Raw genomic sequence first — 20,164 nt, 5'->3', positions numbered from 1 at the left:
TCCCGATGCAATTTAATTCTCTTACACGTTGTCAAAATTAATGAGTGATAAAATGAATGCTTTTTATGCTCTACTGATTGAAATCCATAAATTCATACACCACTTCCATGGATTTTTTTGTGAAAAAAGATTTTTGACAATCAACTATGCTGATATAAAAAAAGTTTTATATTGATCGGGATCGAAAGATACGAAATTAGAAACCCAAAGAAAAGAAAACACATGCTGCGAGTTATGCGAGTCAATACTGAATCAATTCACCATAAACCTACAAGGATTTAGGGATGGCAGATGGTTTTGACGACGATTTATTTAATGTGTTTGACGGAGCTGAAAGTAAGCAACAGCCAAGTACATCAAAAGGGGGTGGCCTTCCCAAGTCTGATGCCACAAGGTTTGTTATGAGCTGGTCGTAAGTTTGGAGTTAGTATATTCGTATTATATAAATTTGGAGTACATGTTTATTTATTATATCCAATAAACCTTATAATAATGAGAATATGGTATTTATGCATGTAAGTAATTTTACATGAACACTGTTTCATACATGTGATAAGTCAAAGACCACAAAACTGTACAGGAGCCATAAAAAAACTGGAATTTGGGTGAAAAAACTGTACACTGCCTATCAAAAAACGGTACAAAATAATATCGCTTAAATTCTTCTGAAATTCCATCGTAATCATTGTAATAAACATCGTATATTTTATACCTATGAAGATCTGGGTCAGATTCACGTATATTAAGTCATGTATATCAACTTTAGAAGTTGGCTTAATTTTATTCAATCAAGTTACATCAGAGACATATTTATATGTCTCTGGTTACGTATACGAAACATTAACAGTAATTAAGTACCCCTTAAAAAATAAAGCTACCTAAAGGGGTATTTGATACGAATTTATAGCAAGATAATTATCCCAATTGGCAGTTCACACCTTCGCATGCGATGGTTTGTGTACACTACACAATTATCAGAAGGTCAAGTGTCAACACAGGTGATGTTTTCCAGTGTCTCGCGAGCGAGAATGAGAGGAAAATGGCGGCATTTAGCGAGAAATTCAAAATACTGTACAAATTTTCATATTCCGGTACACGAGGAATGGGCTAGAAAAACTGTACATTTTGCGTACAGCCGGTACATATCACATGTATGCTGTTTGACAGTGTGAAAGTTGTGACTGATCATTGTAGGACATCAAAAATTTGTTCAAATATCATATAGTGATATACATAATTGTATATCCAACGATTGTAAACAGCATGAAAGTCATAACATGATAATATTTTCTCTATGATATCTCATTTACAAAAATGATATTCTTTTAAGAGAGCAAATATGCAGTATATTAGAATGTCCCAAATAGAAAGAACAAGCACACTTAGGGGCCCTGGTAAAATTTGATAATAAAGATTAAAATAAAGCATAGTTTTTTCATTTCACATCACCATTTGATATATAAACCATTATGAGGATTCAACAATTTTTAGCTCTGAAGTTCATGTATACAAAAAGAGCAAAGCCATACACTGTGGTAGGGGGTCATGCAGCCAACATTTGTGAATTTCTATAGAAAATCAAGGATGGATATTCATTTCAAAACCTTTGTTTACTGTCAGCCTAACATTGTGCAAACTTGTGCAGAAGATGCATTAAACAGTTAGAAAACTTGTGTGAAATTAAGAAATTTGCACAAATAGTCACATTATTTTACCCAGGTTAATGTTGGTCAAAGGAGTTCACTCTAATAAGCCACGTTTTATATCTTCACCAAAGGTACGATATGCTTTAGATATGTTTGCATGAATTTGATTTTATGAAAAAGGTTAAGAGAATTTAGTGTCACTTAAAATGTCATACATAAAAATCACAAACATAGTCATTTTAAACATTCAGATATTGAAAGATGATGGTATAAAGCCATAATATTATGCAGTTATAAATAGATAGTAATTACTATGAATTACATGCATATATACAAATATTTGATATCAGGATCAATCTTTAAAATCCAAAAGCTTATTTCTAATAAGATTCTTTAATCTGGAAAAAGTAATAACTTTTTGATTCAGTGTTACTTATATAATTCAGCTCTACTGGTTGATAACAAAAAATAGACGAAGCTCAAATAGGTTCAGTATAATTTTTCCAGATTTGGGATAACTATAGGCATTTAAAAAATCCCCAGTAGTTTAATATCCATGCCAATCTTGAACATGATTTTAAATTAGAAGTATCCACCAGTGTTTAAATATGTTACCAAAAAAGAATGATTTTGTGATATAATTTGAAACATGATGATGTTGTCAATTTCTTTTTATTATTATTTTTTAACAGAACAGAGGAACTTTTACAGAGCATTGTAAGTAACAAACGAGCAGCAGAAGAAAATGGAGACGAGGAACATCATCAGTCGAAAAAACAGAGGGCAGAGGACACTGGGTAATCAGGAATATTTCCTTGATAGAAACAACCTGCATTACTTCTTTTTAGAGCCATCTATATGCATTATTACTTTAAAAAGTGAAAAAGTAACATGTTTGTAGGAAATAGTTTGATAAATGACAGATTATTTTAATTTGGGAGGTTCTGTTTCAGGAAAACGGAGGTCATGTCCAGAATCCAGGTCCACAGAGTGGAGACTGTAGAGGCCTGCTTACATGAGGTCAGTAATACATAAATCACAATATTGTAGATGTCTATAGAATACATACAAAGTAGAGACTAGAGAGGCCTGCTTACATGAGGTCAGTCAGAGTATGCACAATATAAAGTGTGTTATAAACAGTACAAAATTGTCTAAGACTTTTAACTCTTCCTGACCACTTAAGGTCCAATTCTAATGCATGAAGTGTGCCCACAGGCTTCCCAAAGTTGAAAAAAGATTTCTTTTTATGATGCTTGTTTACCATATGTAGGGTCAAATAAGGTATATTTCAGGGCATAATTGTTTAGTAAACACAGCAAAATAATGTGTTTTAAATTGTCATTTTCAATAAAAAAGTATAAACTGAAGAATGCCTGTTATGAATATTAGATTGAAAATGGATGTCAAGATTACTTCTCATATGATTTCATATTGAATAATGTAAAAAATGCTCCATTTTCTACATAATTTTATAAGAGTCGTAAACTACAGGAAAAAGATAAGTAGAAACCAATTATGACATCATAATGATTCTAGCATCATAAAGCTGTGTACACTCATTTACTAGATCTTGACATTAGGTAATGTTTCTTTTACCTTTTTGAGAAATTTTTTGAAAAGCAATTACACTACTCTATATATAACAATGCATTCATGTACATGGTGTTTCTCTGTTAAGCACAAGTTTTGTATTTTTCAAGGATTTATTTGTATGAGGATATACAGAGTTTTATCTTTCTAACAGGTGGCCATTCCCCCTGAGGCTGAATTTGTGCCTCTAAAGCCAATGGCAGAGAAGCCAGCCAAGGAATACCCATTCATCCTCGATCCATTCCAGAAAGAGGCTCTGTTGTGTCTGGAGAACAATCAGTCAGTCCTGGTGTCGGCTCACACATCTGCCGGGAAAACTGTTGTCGCAGTGTAAGCAGTCCATAGTTACAGGCATATAAAGTCATAATGTATAAGCACCAAAGAGTATAAACCGTATAGAGATAATAAACAGTATAGAGATTATAGAGATAATAAACAGTATAGAGATAATAAACAGTATAGAGATAATAAACAGCAAAGAGATAATAAACAGTATAGAGATAATAAAGAGTATAGAGATAATAAAGAGTATAGAGATAATAAACAGTGTAGAGATAATAAACAGTATAGAGATAATAAACAGTATAGAGATAATAAACAGCAAAGAGATAATAAACAGTATAGAGATAATAAAGAGTATAGAGATAATAAAGAGTATAGAGATAATAAACAGCAAAGAGATAATAAACAGTATAGAGATAATAAACAGCAAAGAGATAATAAACAGTATAGAGATAATAAAGAGTATAGAGATAATAAACAGTATAGAGATAATAAACAGCAAAGAGATAATAAACAGTATAGAGATAATAAAGAGTATAGAGATAATAAACAGTATAGAGATAATAAACAGCAAAGAGATAATAAACAGTATAGAGATAATAAAGAGTATAGAGATAATAAACAGTATAGAGATAATAAACAGCAAAGAGATAATAAACAGTATAGAGATAAAGAGCAGCAACTGTGAAAAGAATCATTAGATGTATTTTAAAAGCAAAGATCAGCAAATTCAATGTTAATTTTATGGTCATCTTTACCTCAGCATTGGAATGTGCTATAGATTTAGGGGTTATAAAATGCCTGGCTAGATTTAGGAAAATTATGGAACAGGCAGTTTTTTTCATAGGGGAAAATGTTAAAAGACTCTGATAATTACCACTGAACGCACAGCTATGCTGTTGGCTGACAGTTATGCTGTTGACTGAAAGTTATGCTGTTGACTGACAGTTATGCTGTTGACTGACAGTTATGCTGTTGACTGACAGTTATTCTGTTGAATGAAAGTTATGCTGTTGACTGACAGTTATGCTGTTGACTGACAGTTATGCTGTTGAGTGACAATTATGCTGTTGACAGACAGTTATGCTGTTGGCTGACAGTTATGCTGTTGACTGACAGTTATGCTGTTGTGTGACAATAATGCTGCTGAGTGACAATTATGCTGTTGGCTGACAGTTATGCTTTTTAGTGACAGCTACTCTGTTGATTGACAGTTATGCTGTTGACTGAGGTTTATGCTGTTGACAGCTCTGCTGTTGGCTGATAGTTATGCTGTTGACTGACAATTATGCTGTTGACAGACAGCTATGCTGTTGATTAACAATTATGCTGTTGGCTGATAGTTATGCTGTTGAGTGACAGTTATGCTGTTGACTTACAGTTATGCTATTGACAGATAGTTATGCTGTTGACAGATAGTTATGCTGTTGACTAACAGTTATGCTGTTGACTGACAGTTTTGCTGTAGACTGACAGTTATGCTATTGAGTGACAGCTATGCTGTTGAGTGACAGCTATGCTGTTGAGTGATTCATAACTTTCTGAATGAAAGCTACATATATTTTATTGGGGAATTAATAAACCAATCTCACTAACAATGTCTCATGGAGTACTATATAACTTACGTATATTGCACTGAAACCTTTGTTAATGAGTGATGTAGGTTTTATCTCACCAACAGTTATGCCATTGCGATGTCTTTGCGAGACAAACAGAGAGTAATTTACACATCCCCCATTAAAGCACTCAGTAACCAGAAATACCGGGAACTGTATGAGGAATTTCAGGATGTGGGTCTGATGACTGGTGATGTCACTATTAACCCCACGGCCAGCTGTCTGGTGATGACCACAGAGGTGAGTACTAAGTATACCTATCAAACACAAGGGTTATTTGTACTTTTCCATGAATTCTGTTATGATTAAAATGCTAAAAAAAAAATCATATGTCAAATATACTGTATATACACTTAAAAAAGTGGACTTCATATTTTATCAGCTTTGGCGTGGGCAATATTAATGAATACCATTAATAAATCATTGATAAATACAATATATGGCAGGGAAATGTGTAGCACTAATTGATGATTACGCCAACCTCTCAACACCCAGTGATTGTGCTAAATTTTGAATACCTCAGTTTATGTACATGTGTAGTATATCATGTCACTTAGTGTTGATAATAATAAATTTATAAAATAAATTTTGACAGATTTTGAGGAGCATGCTGTACAGGGGGTCAGAGGTCATGAGGGAGGTGGGCTGGGTGGTGTTTGATGAAATTCACTACATGAGAGACAAAGGTAAGGTATTGTAGTGGGGAGTAGACAAGACTACCTGTGGTGGGGAGTAGACAAGACTACCTGTGGTGGGGAGTAGACAAGACTACCTATGGTGGGGATTAGACAAGACTACCTGTGGTGGGGAGTAGACAAGACTACCTATGGTGGGGATTAGACAAGACTACCTGTGGTGGGGAGTAGACAAGACTACCTATGGTGGGGATTAGACAAGACTACCTGTGGTGGGGAGTAGACAAGACTACCTGTAATTGATTCCTATTTTTAATCTTAAAGAATGCAAAGTCTTTATTGATTTAGACAGAATGTATTGTCTGATCATGATGTATTTATATTGTATGTAGAGAGGGGCGTGGTTTGGGAGGAGACCATTATTTTACTCCCAGACAATGTTCACTACGTCTTCCTGTCAGCCACCATACCTAACGCCCGACAGTTTGCCGAGTGGATCTGTCATCTCCACAAACAGGTGATCAATTATTACAAACAGGTGATCAATTAGTACAATAGACTCAGATTCTCAGTGATGTGAGACCTGAAGTTGTCTACCTTGTACATTAATTTTTCATGTTTAATGATTGATTCTAGAAAAAGATTTTTTTTGTGATATACTCTATGTATATGTATATTCAGTAATGTTGCATAGCAGAGGTACCATTGTACATATTTATGTTTATTCCTTGTACTTGCGTAAAGTTTAAAGCATTTATTGGTCACCTGAGCTAAATTAGAACAGTCATGAATGAGTACTTTCTCTGTTTACAATCGTCAGAAATATACATGTGTTAATTTGTATTTTTTTTTATAATAATTAAGAAATGCACTACAGACAGCCTACTAAGGTGAGGAAATAGGAATCTGGCTATAATAGTTAGATATACTACAATAACTCTTTCTAAATACGTGTTCTTGTCATTTATTTTTAGCCCTGCCATGTTGTGTACACAGACTATCGGCCCACACCCCTACAACATTACATATTCCCTTCTGGGGGTGATGGAATACATTTGGTGGTGGATGAAAATGTAAGTATCCACAGAGATTGCTCGTAGCTGTTCAAAGTTGTTAATAGAAATTATCATGGATTATGCCAGATCTGAAATCTCTTTCATCAGGAAAGCAGATACTAGTAGCTCTTTTATGTATTGTATTTTCTATTTTCTTCTGGAGATCTGATTTGTATAATTAAAGTTTTGTATTATGATGTAAATAGGGTGAATTCAGGGAGGAGAACTTTAGTACAGCCATGTCAGTGTTACGTGATGCTGGAGAGGCAGCCAAGGGGGACCAAAGGGGCCGCAAGGGAGGATTTAAAGGTTAGTAAAGCCATGTAATTGTTACGTGATGCAGGGGAGGCGGCCAAGGGGGGCCAGAGGGGGCTCAAGGGAGGATTTAAAGGTTAGTACAGCCATATCAGTGTTACATGATGCAGGAGAGGCAGCCAAGGGGGATCAAAGGGGCCGCAAGGGAGGATTTAAAGGTTTTAAAGGAAAAAGAAAGATTTAAAAGAAAGAAATTAAAACTTATATTGAGGAGTTATACTGAGAAGGTTTACGGACATGAGTACATGTATGTTGGTGGAAATGAGATAAAGATAAAATATGCATGTAGATGATGAAATGTATTTCTTTTCCATTCTTCCCAGAGATTAATATTTTTTGAGAATATTCAGTAGTCAAGATAAAATAACAAAATTACTTGTAAGATAAATGTTCTTGTTGACATTGATCAGTGAAATGTGGGAATTTGATTAACAGCTCAAGAGTCCAACTGCTTTAAGATTGTAAAGATGATCATGGAGAGGAACTTCGCTCCAGTTATTGTGTTTAGCTTCAGCAAAAAGGACTGTGAGGCATACGCCATGCAGATGTCTAAACTGGACTTTAATTCTGAGGAGGAGAAAGCTTTAGTGGATGAAGTGTTTAACAATGCCATAGATAATCTGTCAGACGAGGATAAAAAACTCCCACAGGTAAAAACTAACATAGGTAGTTCTGTTACAGGAGATAAAAAAAAGTTACTAAAGGTTATGCCATCATAGGTGATAAAAATCAGCAGAGAAAAACTATCACAGGTAATACAGCCCCAGGTAAAAACTACCACAGGTAAAACTGATAAAAACACCACACAAAAAAACTACCACGGGTAAAACTGATAAAAAAAACACAAAAAACTACCACAGGTAAAACTGATAAAAAACACCACAAAACTACCACAAGTAAAACTGATTAAAAAAAAACCCACAAAAAAAACTACCACAGGTAAAACTGATAAAAACACCACACAAAAAACTACAACGGGTAAAACTGATAAAAAAAAACACCACAAAACTACCACAAGTAAAACTGATAAAAAAAAAAAACACCACAAAAAACTACCACAGGTAAAACTGATAAAAACACGACACAAAAAAACTACCACGGGTAAAACTGATTAAAAAAACACCACAAAACTACCACAAGTAAAACTGATTAAAAAAACACCACAAAAGTACCACAGGTAAAACTGATTAAAAAACACCACAAAACTACCATTGTAAAACTGATAAAAACACCACACAACAAAAAAAAACTACCACGGGTATAATGGATAAAAAAACACCACAAAAAAAATACAAATGTACATGTAACTGTCACAGGTTATACTGTCACATGTTAAAAAACAACTGTGAAAAAAAACTAATATAGGTAATAAAAAAATGTATATTTCTGTGTTGTTTTACTGTCTTGTGTTTGTATCTTTTACAAGAAGAAATATTTTTTTATACTGTGTAAGTATTTAAAGACAAACTAATAAGAATTTATTCGTAGGTTGAGAATGTTTTACCACTACTGAGGAAAGGAATAGGAATCCATCACTCTGGTCTGTTACCACTGCTAAAGGAAACCATCGAAATTCTGTTTTCTGAGGGCCTTATAAAGGTACTACATACTGTGCTGAAATACTCTTATTTTCTTATTATTTTGAGATTGAAAAAAATTCTAATCTTGAAGTAAATTAATCATTCCCTTAATTTATTTGACTATGAACTGACATGAAATGAAGGAATTTACACACTATAAAATTTTCTAATAGAAACTGGTTCCTATTTTCTATAGGCCTTGTTTGCCACAGAGACATTCTCAATGGGACTCAACATGCCAGCGAGGACTGTACTGTTTACAGCAGCACGCAAGTTTGACGGCAAGGACTTCCGATGGGTAATAGAGTTTAGGATACATATACCGTAGTTTAAAGAAAATGCTCTCATGTTATGTTGCTCCAGAACATTGATTAATGAAAAGTAAAGGATTAAATTAAATTTTATTTTGTAACTTCAGTCAGAGCATTGTTTTATGTTTTGTCAGGTGACTTCGGGAGAATACATACAGATGAGTGGACGAGCTGGTAGGCGTGGCATCGACGACAGAGGAATCGTCATCCTGATGGTCGATGAAAAGATGAGTCCTTCTGTTGGCAAGCAAATTGTTAAGGTATTAACTGATTTCCTTCCTCCATATGTATATTTTATAAAGAATTCTGACAAAATGCTGTATAATGATTATGTTTTTGTGACAGGGCCAGGCTGATCCTTTGAACTCGGCGTTCCACTTAACCTACAACATGGTACTGAACTTGTTACGAGTGGAGGAGATAAATCCTGAGTACATGTTAGAGAGGTCATTCTATCAATTCCAGAACTATGCCGCCATTCCGGATCTCTGTGAGAGTAAGTATCTCTATCAATTCCAGAACTACGCCGCCGTACCAGATCTCTGTGAGAGTAAGTATCTCTATCAATTCCAGAACTACGCCGCCATACCAGATCTCTGTGAGAGTAAGTATATCAATTCCAGAACTACGCCGCCATACCAGATCTCTGTGAGAGTAAGTATATCAATTCCAGAACTACGCCGCCATACCAGATCTCTGTGAGAGTAAGTATATCAATTCCAGAACTACGCCGCCGTACCAGATCTCTGTGAGAGTAAGTATATCAATTCCAGAACTACGCCGCCATACCAGATCTCTGTGAGAGTAAGTATATCAATTCCAGAACTACGCCGCCATACCAGATCTCTGTGAGAGTAAGTATATCAATTCCAGAACTACGCCGCCATACCAGATCTCTGTGAGTGTAAGAATCTCTATCAATTCCAGAACTACGCCGCCGTACCAGATCTCTGTGAGAGTAAGTATCTCTATCAATTCCAGAACTACGCCGCCATACCAGATCTCTGTGAGAGTAAGTATATCAATTCCAGAACTACGCCGCCATACCAGATCTCTGTGAGAGTAAGTATCACTATCGGTTCCAGAACTACGTCGCCATTCCGGATCTCTGTGAGAGTAAGTATCTCTATCAGTTCGAGAACTATGCCTCCATTCCAGATTTTTGTGAAAATAAGTACTCTCTATTGATTCCAGACATATGTCAAGTCTGTGTGAGTAAATTTTTGTCAGGCAAGGGTCTGACCTAGAGGACAAAAGGGAAAAAAAAACTTAACTCAGTACCAAAGAAATTTACCTTGGTTAGTGACCTTCCATTTTATATTGCATTTTTGCCTTTAATTAAGTCTTTTGATTGTTTCTGTACAGAATTGAAGGAAACTGAGGAAAAGTACAAAAAACTAAAGGTAGAAAACGAGGACAGTGTGGCCGCATACTACAAAATCCGACAACAGCTGGACAACCTCGGCAAGGAACTCCGATCCTACATACAGAAGCCCCAGTATATCCTGCCCTTCCTACAACCTGGTCGATTAGTACAGGTAACAAATTCACTTGTGTAGTAGGTCCTACAAACAGAAATCACAGTATATCCTGCCCTTCCTACAACCAGGTCGATTAATACAGGTAACAAATTCACTTGTGTAGTAGGTCCTACATACAGAAACCACAGTATATCCGGCCCTTCCTACAACCTGGTCGATTAGTACAGGTAACAAATTCACTTGTGTAGTAGGTCCTACATACAGAAACCACAGTATATCTGGTCGATTAATACAGGTAACAAATTCCTTTGTGTAGTAGGTCCTACATACAGAAACCTCAGTATATCCGGCCCTTCCTACAACCTGGTCGATTAATACAGGTAACAAATTCCTTTGTGTAGTAGGTCCTACATACAGAAACCACAGTATATCTGGCCCTTCCTACAACCTGGTCGATTAGTACAGGTAACAAATTCCTTTGTGTAGTAGGTCCTACATACAGAAACCACAGTATATCTGGCCCTTCCTACAACCTGGTCGATTAGTACAGGTAACAAATTCACTTGTGTAGTAGGTCCTACATACAGAAACCACAGTATATCCTGCCCTTCCTACAACCTGGTCGATTAATACAGGTAACAAATTCACTTGTGTAGTAGGTCCTACATACAGAAACCACAGTATATCAGGCCCTTCCTACAACCAGGTCGATTAATACAGGTAACAAATTCACTTGTGTAGTAGGTCCTACATACAGAAACCACAGTATTTCCTGCCCTTCCTACAACCTGGTCGATTAATACAGGTAACAAATTCCTTTATGTAGTAGGTCCTACAAACAGAAACCACAGTATATCTGGCCCTTCCTACAACCTGGTCGATTAGTACAGGTAACAAATTCACTTGTGTAGTAGGTCCTACATACTGAAACCACAGTATATCCGGCCCTTCCTACAACCTGGTCGATTAATACAGGTAACAAATTCACTTGTGTAGTGGGTCCTACATACTGAATCCCAGTATATCCTGCCCTTCTTACAACTTGGTAGTCTAGTACAGGTAACAATTCTCACCTGTATAATAGGTCCTATATACAGAAGCCCCAGTATATCCTGCCGTTCTTACAACTTGGTAAATAGTACAGGTAACAATTCTCACCTGTGCAATAAGTCATACATACAGAAGCCATAGTATATCCTGCCTTTCCTACAGTCTAGTTGATTAGTGGACTTTTGTGAGAAGCACTGACTTAAAACAGTTGACGACTTACTTTGTCATTTAAACCTGTGTTATGTACAGTGGTACGGAATTGATAATAGATAAGAAAAACATTAATAGTGGCTATAGTGATGGCATTAGGGGCACTAATATTATTTACCAACACAAGAGATAATTGGAGGTAGAATAAAATTATTCATGAGAGACAGTATCTCCTTTTATTTTCATTTTCTAAAAGAATTAAATAAAGAAGAAAAACATCCTGGAAGGAAAACTTGGCAGGAGTTTCTCAAGTTGGGAAGGGAAGGGGGTGAGGTTAGGGTTGTTGCCGTTCCATTCCTATACAACGTAAATTTGGCTTTGAATTGGTCCATTATTATCGTTTTATTATCTGTTAAGCTAAATAATTTATCGCAAAAGAGCTTCCGTATATTTTGCTGGAGTAAAAGTAAGCTGTCGATAGTAAAAGTCAACGCTTCTTGCAAAAGTCCATTACAGGTAGCAGTTCACACCTATATAATCTCAGTCTTTTGTTGAATTTGAGATAATGAAGTTTGACTGTACATTATATGAGCAGTTTATATTGAGAATTTTTTTAAGTAACTGATGAAGACTAGAGGAATCTGTCATGATAAGGTATTTCTTAAAAAAAAAAATTTACCCCATTTTTTCTTCAGGTGAAAAATGAAAATGATGATTTTGGATGGGGAGCAGTCATTAATTTCCAAAAGAAAGCAAATCAGAGTAAAGTAAGTACTGATAAATCCTCTTTTATAAAGAAAGTAAATCCTTATATGCTGCTTCTTTGATATACCACATACTGAACAAAGCAGGTTCTTGTCTTCTATACATGTACAGTATTTAAACCTAAATTCAAAAGTCTAATCCCCAGCTTATTTGCTGATTTTCACCAATAATCGAGACTATTTTATTTTTCTTATAGACTCCCTCAGGATCAGAATCATCATATGTAGTGGAGGTTTTATTAAACCTTTCAAAAGAAACTTCTCGAAGTAAAGATGTGAACGCAATTAAACCGTGTCCTAAAGGAGGAAGGGGAGAAATGCAGGTAGGTGGGTTTTCTAGAAGAAGAGCATGGGGGGGGGAGGTTAAAGTAGTGGGGTCTATAAAAGAGGGAGAAGAGAGAATTGCAGGTAATTGGAGTTTTCAAAGAAGGGAGGGAAGAAATGAAGAAATGTAGGTGTGTGGGGTCTCCAAGGAGGGAGGGAAGAAATGTGGGTATATGGGGTTCCCAAGGAGGGAAGAAATGCAAGTATACATGTAGATGAGATTGCCTAAACTAACTGGAAGATAATCATTATTTATAGGTACACAGTAGAACTGTATCAGTAATATTCTGTTCTGTAGGTTGTACCTGTTCTCGTCCACCTGGTTCAGGCCATTAGTGCAGTAAGGTTATACATACCTGGTGACCTCCGACCTACAGACAACAGACAGAGTGTGCTGAAGTCTATACAGGTGAGTCTAGTTATAACTGTATTAAGAGGACTCAACAGGAAGTTTTATTTTTAATGCAAAGCAAATGCTGGGATAAAGGGATTCAGGTCTGCTCAGTAATGAACAGTGCCTCCCTCAAAAACAATGTAGTCATGAAAATGTGAAAATAGGTAGTCTTTTGAAAAACTTATTTTAATTAATGGGTCAGGGACTAGGAATCCTTATGTAGTTTGTATACAAATACATGTAGCTTTGTATTCAACTATAATTTCAGAGGCCTGGAGTTGACCACAGTAGGCTTAAAAAAATTACACAAATTCAGTACATAGCCCTTGGTAAAACTAATGATACATGTATGTATATTGATCTTCAATGATATAATAGAGTTTAAACTTCTCTTTGCATGTTGTGGGTAACTAAGTTAGTTGAAAATACAAATTCAAATTACATGTATAGTGTGTGAGGTCCACACCCAAGTAAAGGAATGGAAGTTGCAAAATTAGGTGACTCTAAGCAGAGTGGGAACCTATTTTATCTTACCCTACTGAATTTCTGTAGTGAAGGATGAATATGAATGACTATAATGCCTGTTGTTGTTCTGTTACAGGAAGTGGAGAAGAGGTTCCCTGATGGCGTGCCACTGCTGGATCCGATAGAGGACATGGGGATCAAAGAGAAAGGGCTCAAGGACATCGTCAGGGTAACCATTGTGTTAGATTCTCTGTGTTAATGATCATGGAAATTTTGCATCTCATTTTGATTTACTTGATAAATTGTTTTCACTTTTTAAAATTAGAACAGATGAATTATTTGATATAATGAGAAAAAAAGATATTTATATTATATATATGCAGTTAGTTTATATATCTCTATGTAATCTGCTTTTTGGAATATACATACATTTTGTGAATAAATTGACCATTTTATAGGTGTGTTTTGAATAAAAACATTTATAAATTACAGAAAATTGAAGCTTTTGAACAAAGAATGTACTCCCATCCACTTCACAAAGACGGCAATCTGAAAAATCTATATCAACAATATCAAACCAAAGCACAGGTAATGTAGCACAATCTGAAGATTCTGTATCAACAGTATCAACCCAAAGCACAGGTAATGTAGCACAATCTGAAGATTCTGTATAAACAGTATCAACCCAAAGCACAGGTAATATAGCACAATCTGAAGATTCTGTATAAACAGTATCAACCCAAAGCACAGGTAATGTAGCACAATCTGAAGATTCTGTATCAACAATATCAACCCAAAGCACAGGTAATGTAGCACAATCTGAAGATTCTGTATCAACAATATCAACCCAAAGCACAGGTAATGTAGCACAATCTGAAGATTCTGTATCAACAATATCAACCCAAAGCACAGGTAATGTAGCACAATCTGAAGATTCTGTATAAACAGTATCAACCCAAAGCACAGGTAATGTAGCACAATCTGAAGATTCTGTATTAACACTATCAAACCAAAGCACCGGTAACACAGCACAATCTGAAGATTCTGTATCAACAATATCAACCCAAAGCACAGGTAATGTAGCACAATCTGAAGATTCTGTATCAACAATATCAAACCAAAGCACAGGTAATACAGCACAATCTGAAGATTCTGTATCAACACTATCAAACCCAAGCACAGGTATATAACACAATCTGAAGATTCTGTATCAACATTATCAAACCAAAACACAGGTAAAATACTGTAGATTCCTAAATATACACGAGGAATTAATTATCGCGTAATTACGTGAGAAGCACCACTCGCGAAATAAAATTACTCGTTTTTATTTTATGGTGCTGAAATCAATGTAAAATCACTCGATTAACTGTCCACTCGCGAATTATTGTTCTCGCGATTTGCCGTTAAAGAGTCATTTCGCGATAATAAGTACTCGCGAAAATTAAGGAATCTACAGTAGCACAATCTGAAGATTCTATATCAGCAATATCAAACCAAAGCACAGGTAATACAGCACAGTAAGTTTACACAGGTTAATTACCGGGTATACACAGTGATATAAAGCACTGGTCAAACTTAACCAGTATGAAACAATTATGCTTCCTAAACTCTGAGAGATTTACAGATTTTATTAGAAATTTTTTCATGGACTGTTGTTATAGGTTGGAAATGAGATAAAGGCCATAAAAACAGAACTCAAGAAAAAGAAATCACTGCTACAGATGGACGAATTAAAATGTCGTAAGCGAGTGTTACGGAGATTGGGTTACTGTACAGCATCGGACGTCATTGAACTGAAAGGCCGCGTAGCTTGTGAAATCAGCAGGTAGAGCAGAAATATTTCCTAAGTCAAAGTAGTAGTCATGAAATTGTTCAAATGATTGTGGATAATCATTCCTCCTTGTCAATATACAGTAAAACTTGCTTACAAGGAAGTCCTAGGGTCAAGATATTTTAATTCCTTAGAACTGAAATTCTTTATATCCATGTAAAAAAAAGTTTAATGTTAGGAATGGGGAACACATATACTGTAGGTTCCTAATAATACATGAGGAATTAATTATCGCATAATTTCGCAAGAAGCACCACTTGCAAAATAAAATTACTCGCTTTTAATTTTATGGTGCTGAAATCCATGTAAAAGCTCTTGATCAACCGTCAATTCACGAATTTTTATTATTCTCATGATTTAAGAGCCTTTTCGCGATAATAAGTACTCGCAAAAAATAAGGAACCTACAGTAACTTCCTTATAATGGAGATTTCCTTATATTCAATTTCCTTATGAACAAAGGATGATGTGACATAACTGCTATCAGGGGCCCCTTTTTCTACGACGAATTATATTTAATCTACAACGATTTTGATAGTTTTCATACATGAGTGAATAAATACGACGCCTTTTGAATAGTTTTAATAGTTCTGACAAATTTTAATTATAAGGATTACTGCATTATCTATGTTTTTTTTACCCTATGACAGCAAAATTCGGCCTGGTTTGTGACAATACGTTCTTTTATGAAAAGAAAATAGGCGGGTTTTAGTACAATAGAGGGATATGCATGTTTGAGGAATCTACCTTGTATGACTATTGTTATTATTTCACACATAGTCGCTTACCAAGAACAATTGTCCAATCCGATGACAGAACGACAAAACATGCTGGTTTACTATATGTTTACTTTTTATCATGGACACATGGTTTAGGTCAACTTACACAATATCTCTACTACATTTCAAACTTTTAATGGTCAACCTAGGCTATTTATACATAATAATACGCATGGAACCGCAGTGTTTACCGTTTAGGGTCAAGAATGAAACTTCTATTCACTGATTCTCGGGAATACGATGTAGGCCTAGCGAATTGCCCACCGAACGCTTTACAAAACCTTTAACTATGTATATTTGTAAATCAATTGTTTGTAAATGTGAACTGGGAAATTGTAGATCTGTGTCTAATCTGTGACTCAAATGCATAAAAATGTTTATCGGAAAGCAGGTTAAAAAACCCAATCTTTTTTCCAAGCATAAAATGACCGTAGTATTTTTGTGGTACTCACTAGTTATGCAACTCATTTAGCTGATTGGTCAGTAAGAAAGTATTGCCAGTGCCTCGATTAGCATATGAATTTATTCTTACGTCAGAAAAAAGTTTCGTCGATCTGTTCATAATGGGAAAGGCCAGCTAGATTTTACAATTTTTATAAAAGCAACATGTTAGCACAGTTGGGTACATTTTTCTCCTTTCACATATAGGTAGATTTCAATAAAAGACAGTGACCAGCCAAAGGAGAAAAATGTACCTACTTTGCGCACGTATATTTTAAGGGCTTCAAAGAGTGGGGCGGGGCCAAAATTCAATGGGAATTGGATGTAAACATGGTACCCCTACTCAAAATAAAGACATGTATCTTTCAAATCATGTTTCTATTTTCAGTAAAAGTAGTATTTTATGAGGGTATACTAATCGGTGATTAAATGCATGCAGAAATTAGAGTAAAATTTAGATATTTAATTTTTTGTCAATTTACCGGGGGCCGTATGTCACATCATCCTTTTACTGCATATGTGTAAAGTAATACAAAAATTGGCCGTTAATGTTGATATAAAGATAAAAATCTCGTTCCTTTGAAATGTCAGTAGCTACATGTATATACATTTCTGTGAGATTTTCTTTTTGTAGTGGAGATGAGCTACTGTTGACGGAGCTTTTATTCAATGGTGTGTTTAACGACTTGAGCTATCAGCAGTGCTGCGCCCTGGTGTCCTGTTTTGTGTTTCAGGAAAATGCGGGTAACGAGATGCCTAAACTTACAGAGGAACTTTCTGGTCCACTTAGAATCATGCAGGTGAGTGTCAACTTAATATTCTACTGGTAACAGTATAGGGTCAGCTGTTTACCATCCTACCAGCATTTTCAAGTCTAAAGAGAGATATAGTTTGTATTGTACAAATATTAATGCATCTTTATACCCCCGCTTCAGAGGAGAGGGGGGTATACTGTTTTACCCTTGTGTGTCCATCTGTTTGTCTGTGTGTCTGTCTGTAACAAATATATGTCACAGTTTTCTCAGCAACTACTCATCACAGATGATTGAAATTTTAGCACACTCTTTGTTTAGGCATGCAATATGACAGGATTCATTTTTGTGCGAATCCGATGTCAACTTCCTGTTAATCCATGCATCCGTCTGTACCATACATAACAAATTTTGGTCGCAGTTTTCTCAGCAATTACTCATCGCAGATGCTTGAAATTTTAGCACACTCTTCGTTTAGGCATGTCATATGGTGGAATTTATTTTTGTACGAATCTGATGTCAACTTCCTGTTTACCCTTCTGTCTGTCCATTAATGAACTTGTGTTTTTACATCAGAGTGGGGGTATTAGTGAGCATTGGCTCACAAACTTCTTGTTTGTTTTATGAAAACAATTTCAATAATCTAAATTTTATCTTGATCCAAATGTCTTTGATCTCTTATCAGGACACAGCAAGGAGGATTGCCCGAGTGAGTATTGAAGCCAAGTTAGAACTGAATGAAGAGGAATACGTGACTCAGTTCAAACCTCACATGATGGACGTCGTCAACTCCTGGTGCAACGGTGCCTCATTTGCTCAGATCTGTAAACTGACCAACATATTTGAAGGTGAGATTCATAATTCAAATCTTAGATGTGGAGGGATGTATTAACATCTGTATGACCAGAAATTTTCTATATTGTCGGTTGTTAAAGATATAAAATATTTTTTGAATCCCAGGCAGTATTATCCGTTGTATGAGGCGTTTGGAGGAGACGCTTCGACAATTGATGCAGGCAGCTAAAGCTATTGGAAATGCAGAGCTTGAAAACAAATTTGCTGAAGGTAGCATTTATAGCAATTGCAAATATATTACAATTTAGAAGAATTAATTCTGTGGTCAATTCAGCATCATATTTCATTAGGAAAGGTTTAGCTAAAAATACAGATGAAAATTAAGATTTGTAGCATTGTTAAATTCAGAACATTATATTATTTTCTTACTTTTCTCTGTACAGGGATCAGGAGTATCAAGAGAGACATCGTGTTTGCCGCCAGTTTATATTTGTAGTGCTCATTAACATCATAGTACTAAAAGTACTGAGAGGTGCTGAAACCTGTCAAGTAGACTTGAAGTGCTTAAGTTCATCACAGTACTAAGGCACACACTAAGAGGAACTAAAACTGGTCCAAACTACACCTCTAGTCTGCAACCCAATAAATGACACACGGAAGGCGTGATGTAAACCATTATTGACCCCTCTATGAAAAACAGTGATTCAGAAGACTATTTTTAGCTCTACTGGTCAAAGAAATGCTTCCCTTCTACAGTGTTGTCAGATTTCAATAAGAAAGACTATATCAAGATACAAAATTGTTTCTATGGAATATTTTACGTCAATACAGTGTCAGATTGGTACAAGTTTAGAAAAATATATGAAACTAAAAAAAATAACAGTACAAATTTAAGTGTAACTTTTCTTTCAGTTTATTCCAAATTTATAGTAGATCTACATTCATTAACAATTTCTGATTTTACCTGTGGGATTATGTGGCATCTTGTTTGTGGGGCTTAACACGGATGTGAACATTGTTAGATTTGTTTTACGTAAGCCGCAAGGCAGGAAGTTGTGTAAATTATATTTGTTATAAATGACCATTTGTTCATGTATTATAAATACATACATGTAATAGTAATTACCCTGTATCTGAGTTATTTTTTATGGACACTTCAGCAGTAACACTCCCATTGGTGGATAGAAAAAAATGTTTATTTAAATAAGGGTTGTGTGAACTTGTGTCCCATCAATAATAACATATTAACTTTCTTACAAGTTTGACTAGTGGTGATTTCAGTGAATTGTAGTACATACATGTGTTATTAGTTCTGGGATTTTAGCTGACTGATACTTATACATGTAGATAAGAAGCACTGCATAGAAGGGTAGTACAGTCAAACCTTGTTATCTCGAGCTCGATGGGACCAAGAAAAAACTTAAAGATATCCCAGGGTTCAAGATATGGAGGATTGATTAAATACTTAAGAAATACGTGGTTAGGACTTCTTGATCACTTTGACATATCCATGGTATTCGAGATATCTGTGTTTGAAGTTCAACTGTACTTTGTTTTGATACAAATCCTGGCTGGTTTTGAATCCATTATCCTCAGACTTGACATCTTATACAACAGACATACAAGTGATTCCTTCATTGTATCCAGTTATTCACTGCAATATTCATATTAACTGAATACTATGAATTTTTGTAATCAATAAAATTCAGAATATGAAACTTATCAATCATAGTATCTACACTTTATTAGAAAAAAATCACATTTTGATAACAATAAAATCACAGATTCTCTGTAAAATTCAACAATTAAAAGGTAATTAACAGAACAACCTACCTTAACCGGCCAAGTACAGAAAAAGAAAAATATTTCTCAGAGAACACAGCTCTGGCCAATGTGCATTCAA

The 20,164-nt window shown here is 35.3% G+C and overlaps 1 protein-coding gene across 1 annotated transcript; it reads left to right on the top strand.

Moving 5' to 3' along the window:
• Positions 1 to 198: 198 nt before the first annotated feature.
• On the top strand, positions 199 to 19,383 carry LOC133175110 (exosome RNA helicase MTR4-like). Its single transcript, XM_061310242.1, has 25 exons — positions 199 to 394; positions 2,339 to 2,443; positions 2,600 to 2,666; positions 3,394 to 3,569; positions 5,203 to 5,377; positions 5,733 to 5,823; positions 6,165 to 6,289; positions 6,747 to 6,845; positions 7,034 to 7,136; positions 7,578 to 7,792; positions 8,631 to 8,741; positions 8,919 to 9,020; positions 9,168 to 9,293; positions 9,379 to 9,529; positions 10,399 to 10,571; positions 12,410 to 12,481; positions 12,676 to 12,801; positions 13,101 to 13,211; positions 13,798 to 13,890; positions 14,154 to 14,249; positions 15,326 to 15,489; positions 17,349 to 17,514; positions 18,152 to 18,314; positions 18,427 to 18,531; positions 18,705 to 19,383. The coding sequence occupies exons 1-25, from the start codon at positions 285 to 287 to the stop codon at positions 18,755 to 18,757; spliced, it is 3,078 nt and encodes a 1,025-aa protein (XP_061166226.1). The 5' UTR covers positions 199 to 284; the 3' UTR covers positions 18,758 to 19,383.
• Positions 19,384 to 20,164: the final 781 nt, after the last annotated feature.

This window comes from Saccostrea echinata, unplaced genomic scaffold (genome assembly GCF_033153115.1).
Source record: "Saccostrea echinata isolate AGI-Se365-2 ecotype Australia unplaced genomic scaffold, CSIRO_AGI_Sech_v1 ptg000060l, whole genome shotgun sequence".
NCBI classification, from domain to species: domain Eukaryota; kingdom Metazoa; phylum Mollusca; class Bivalvia; order Ostreida; family Ostreidae; genus Saccostrea; species Saccostrea echinata.
Note: the sequence above shows the minus strand (reverse complement) of the source record. Positions and strands in the feature narration are given on the sequence as shown.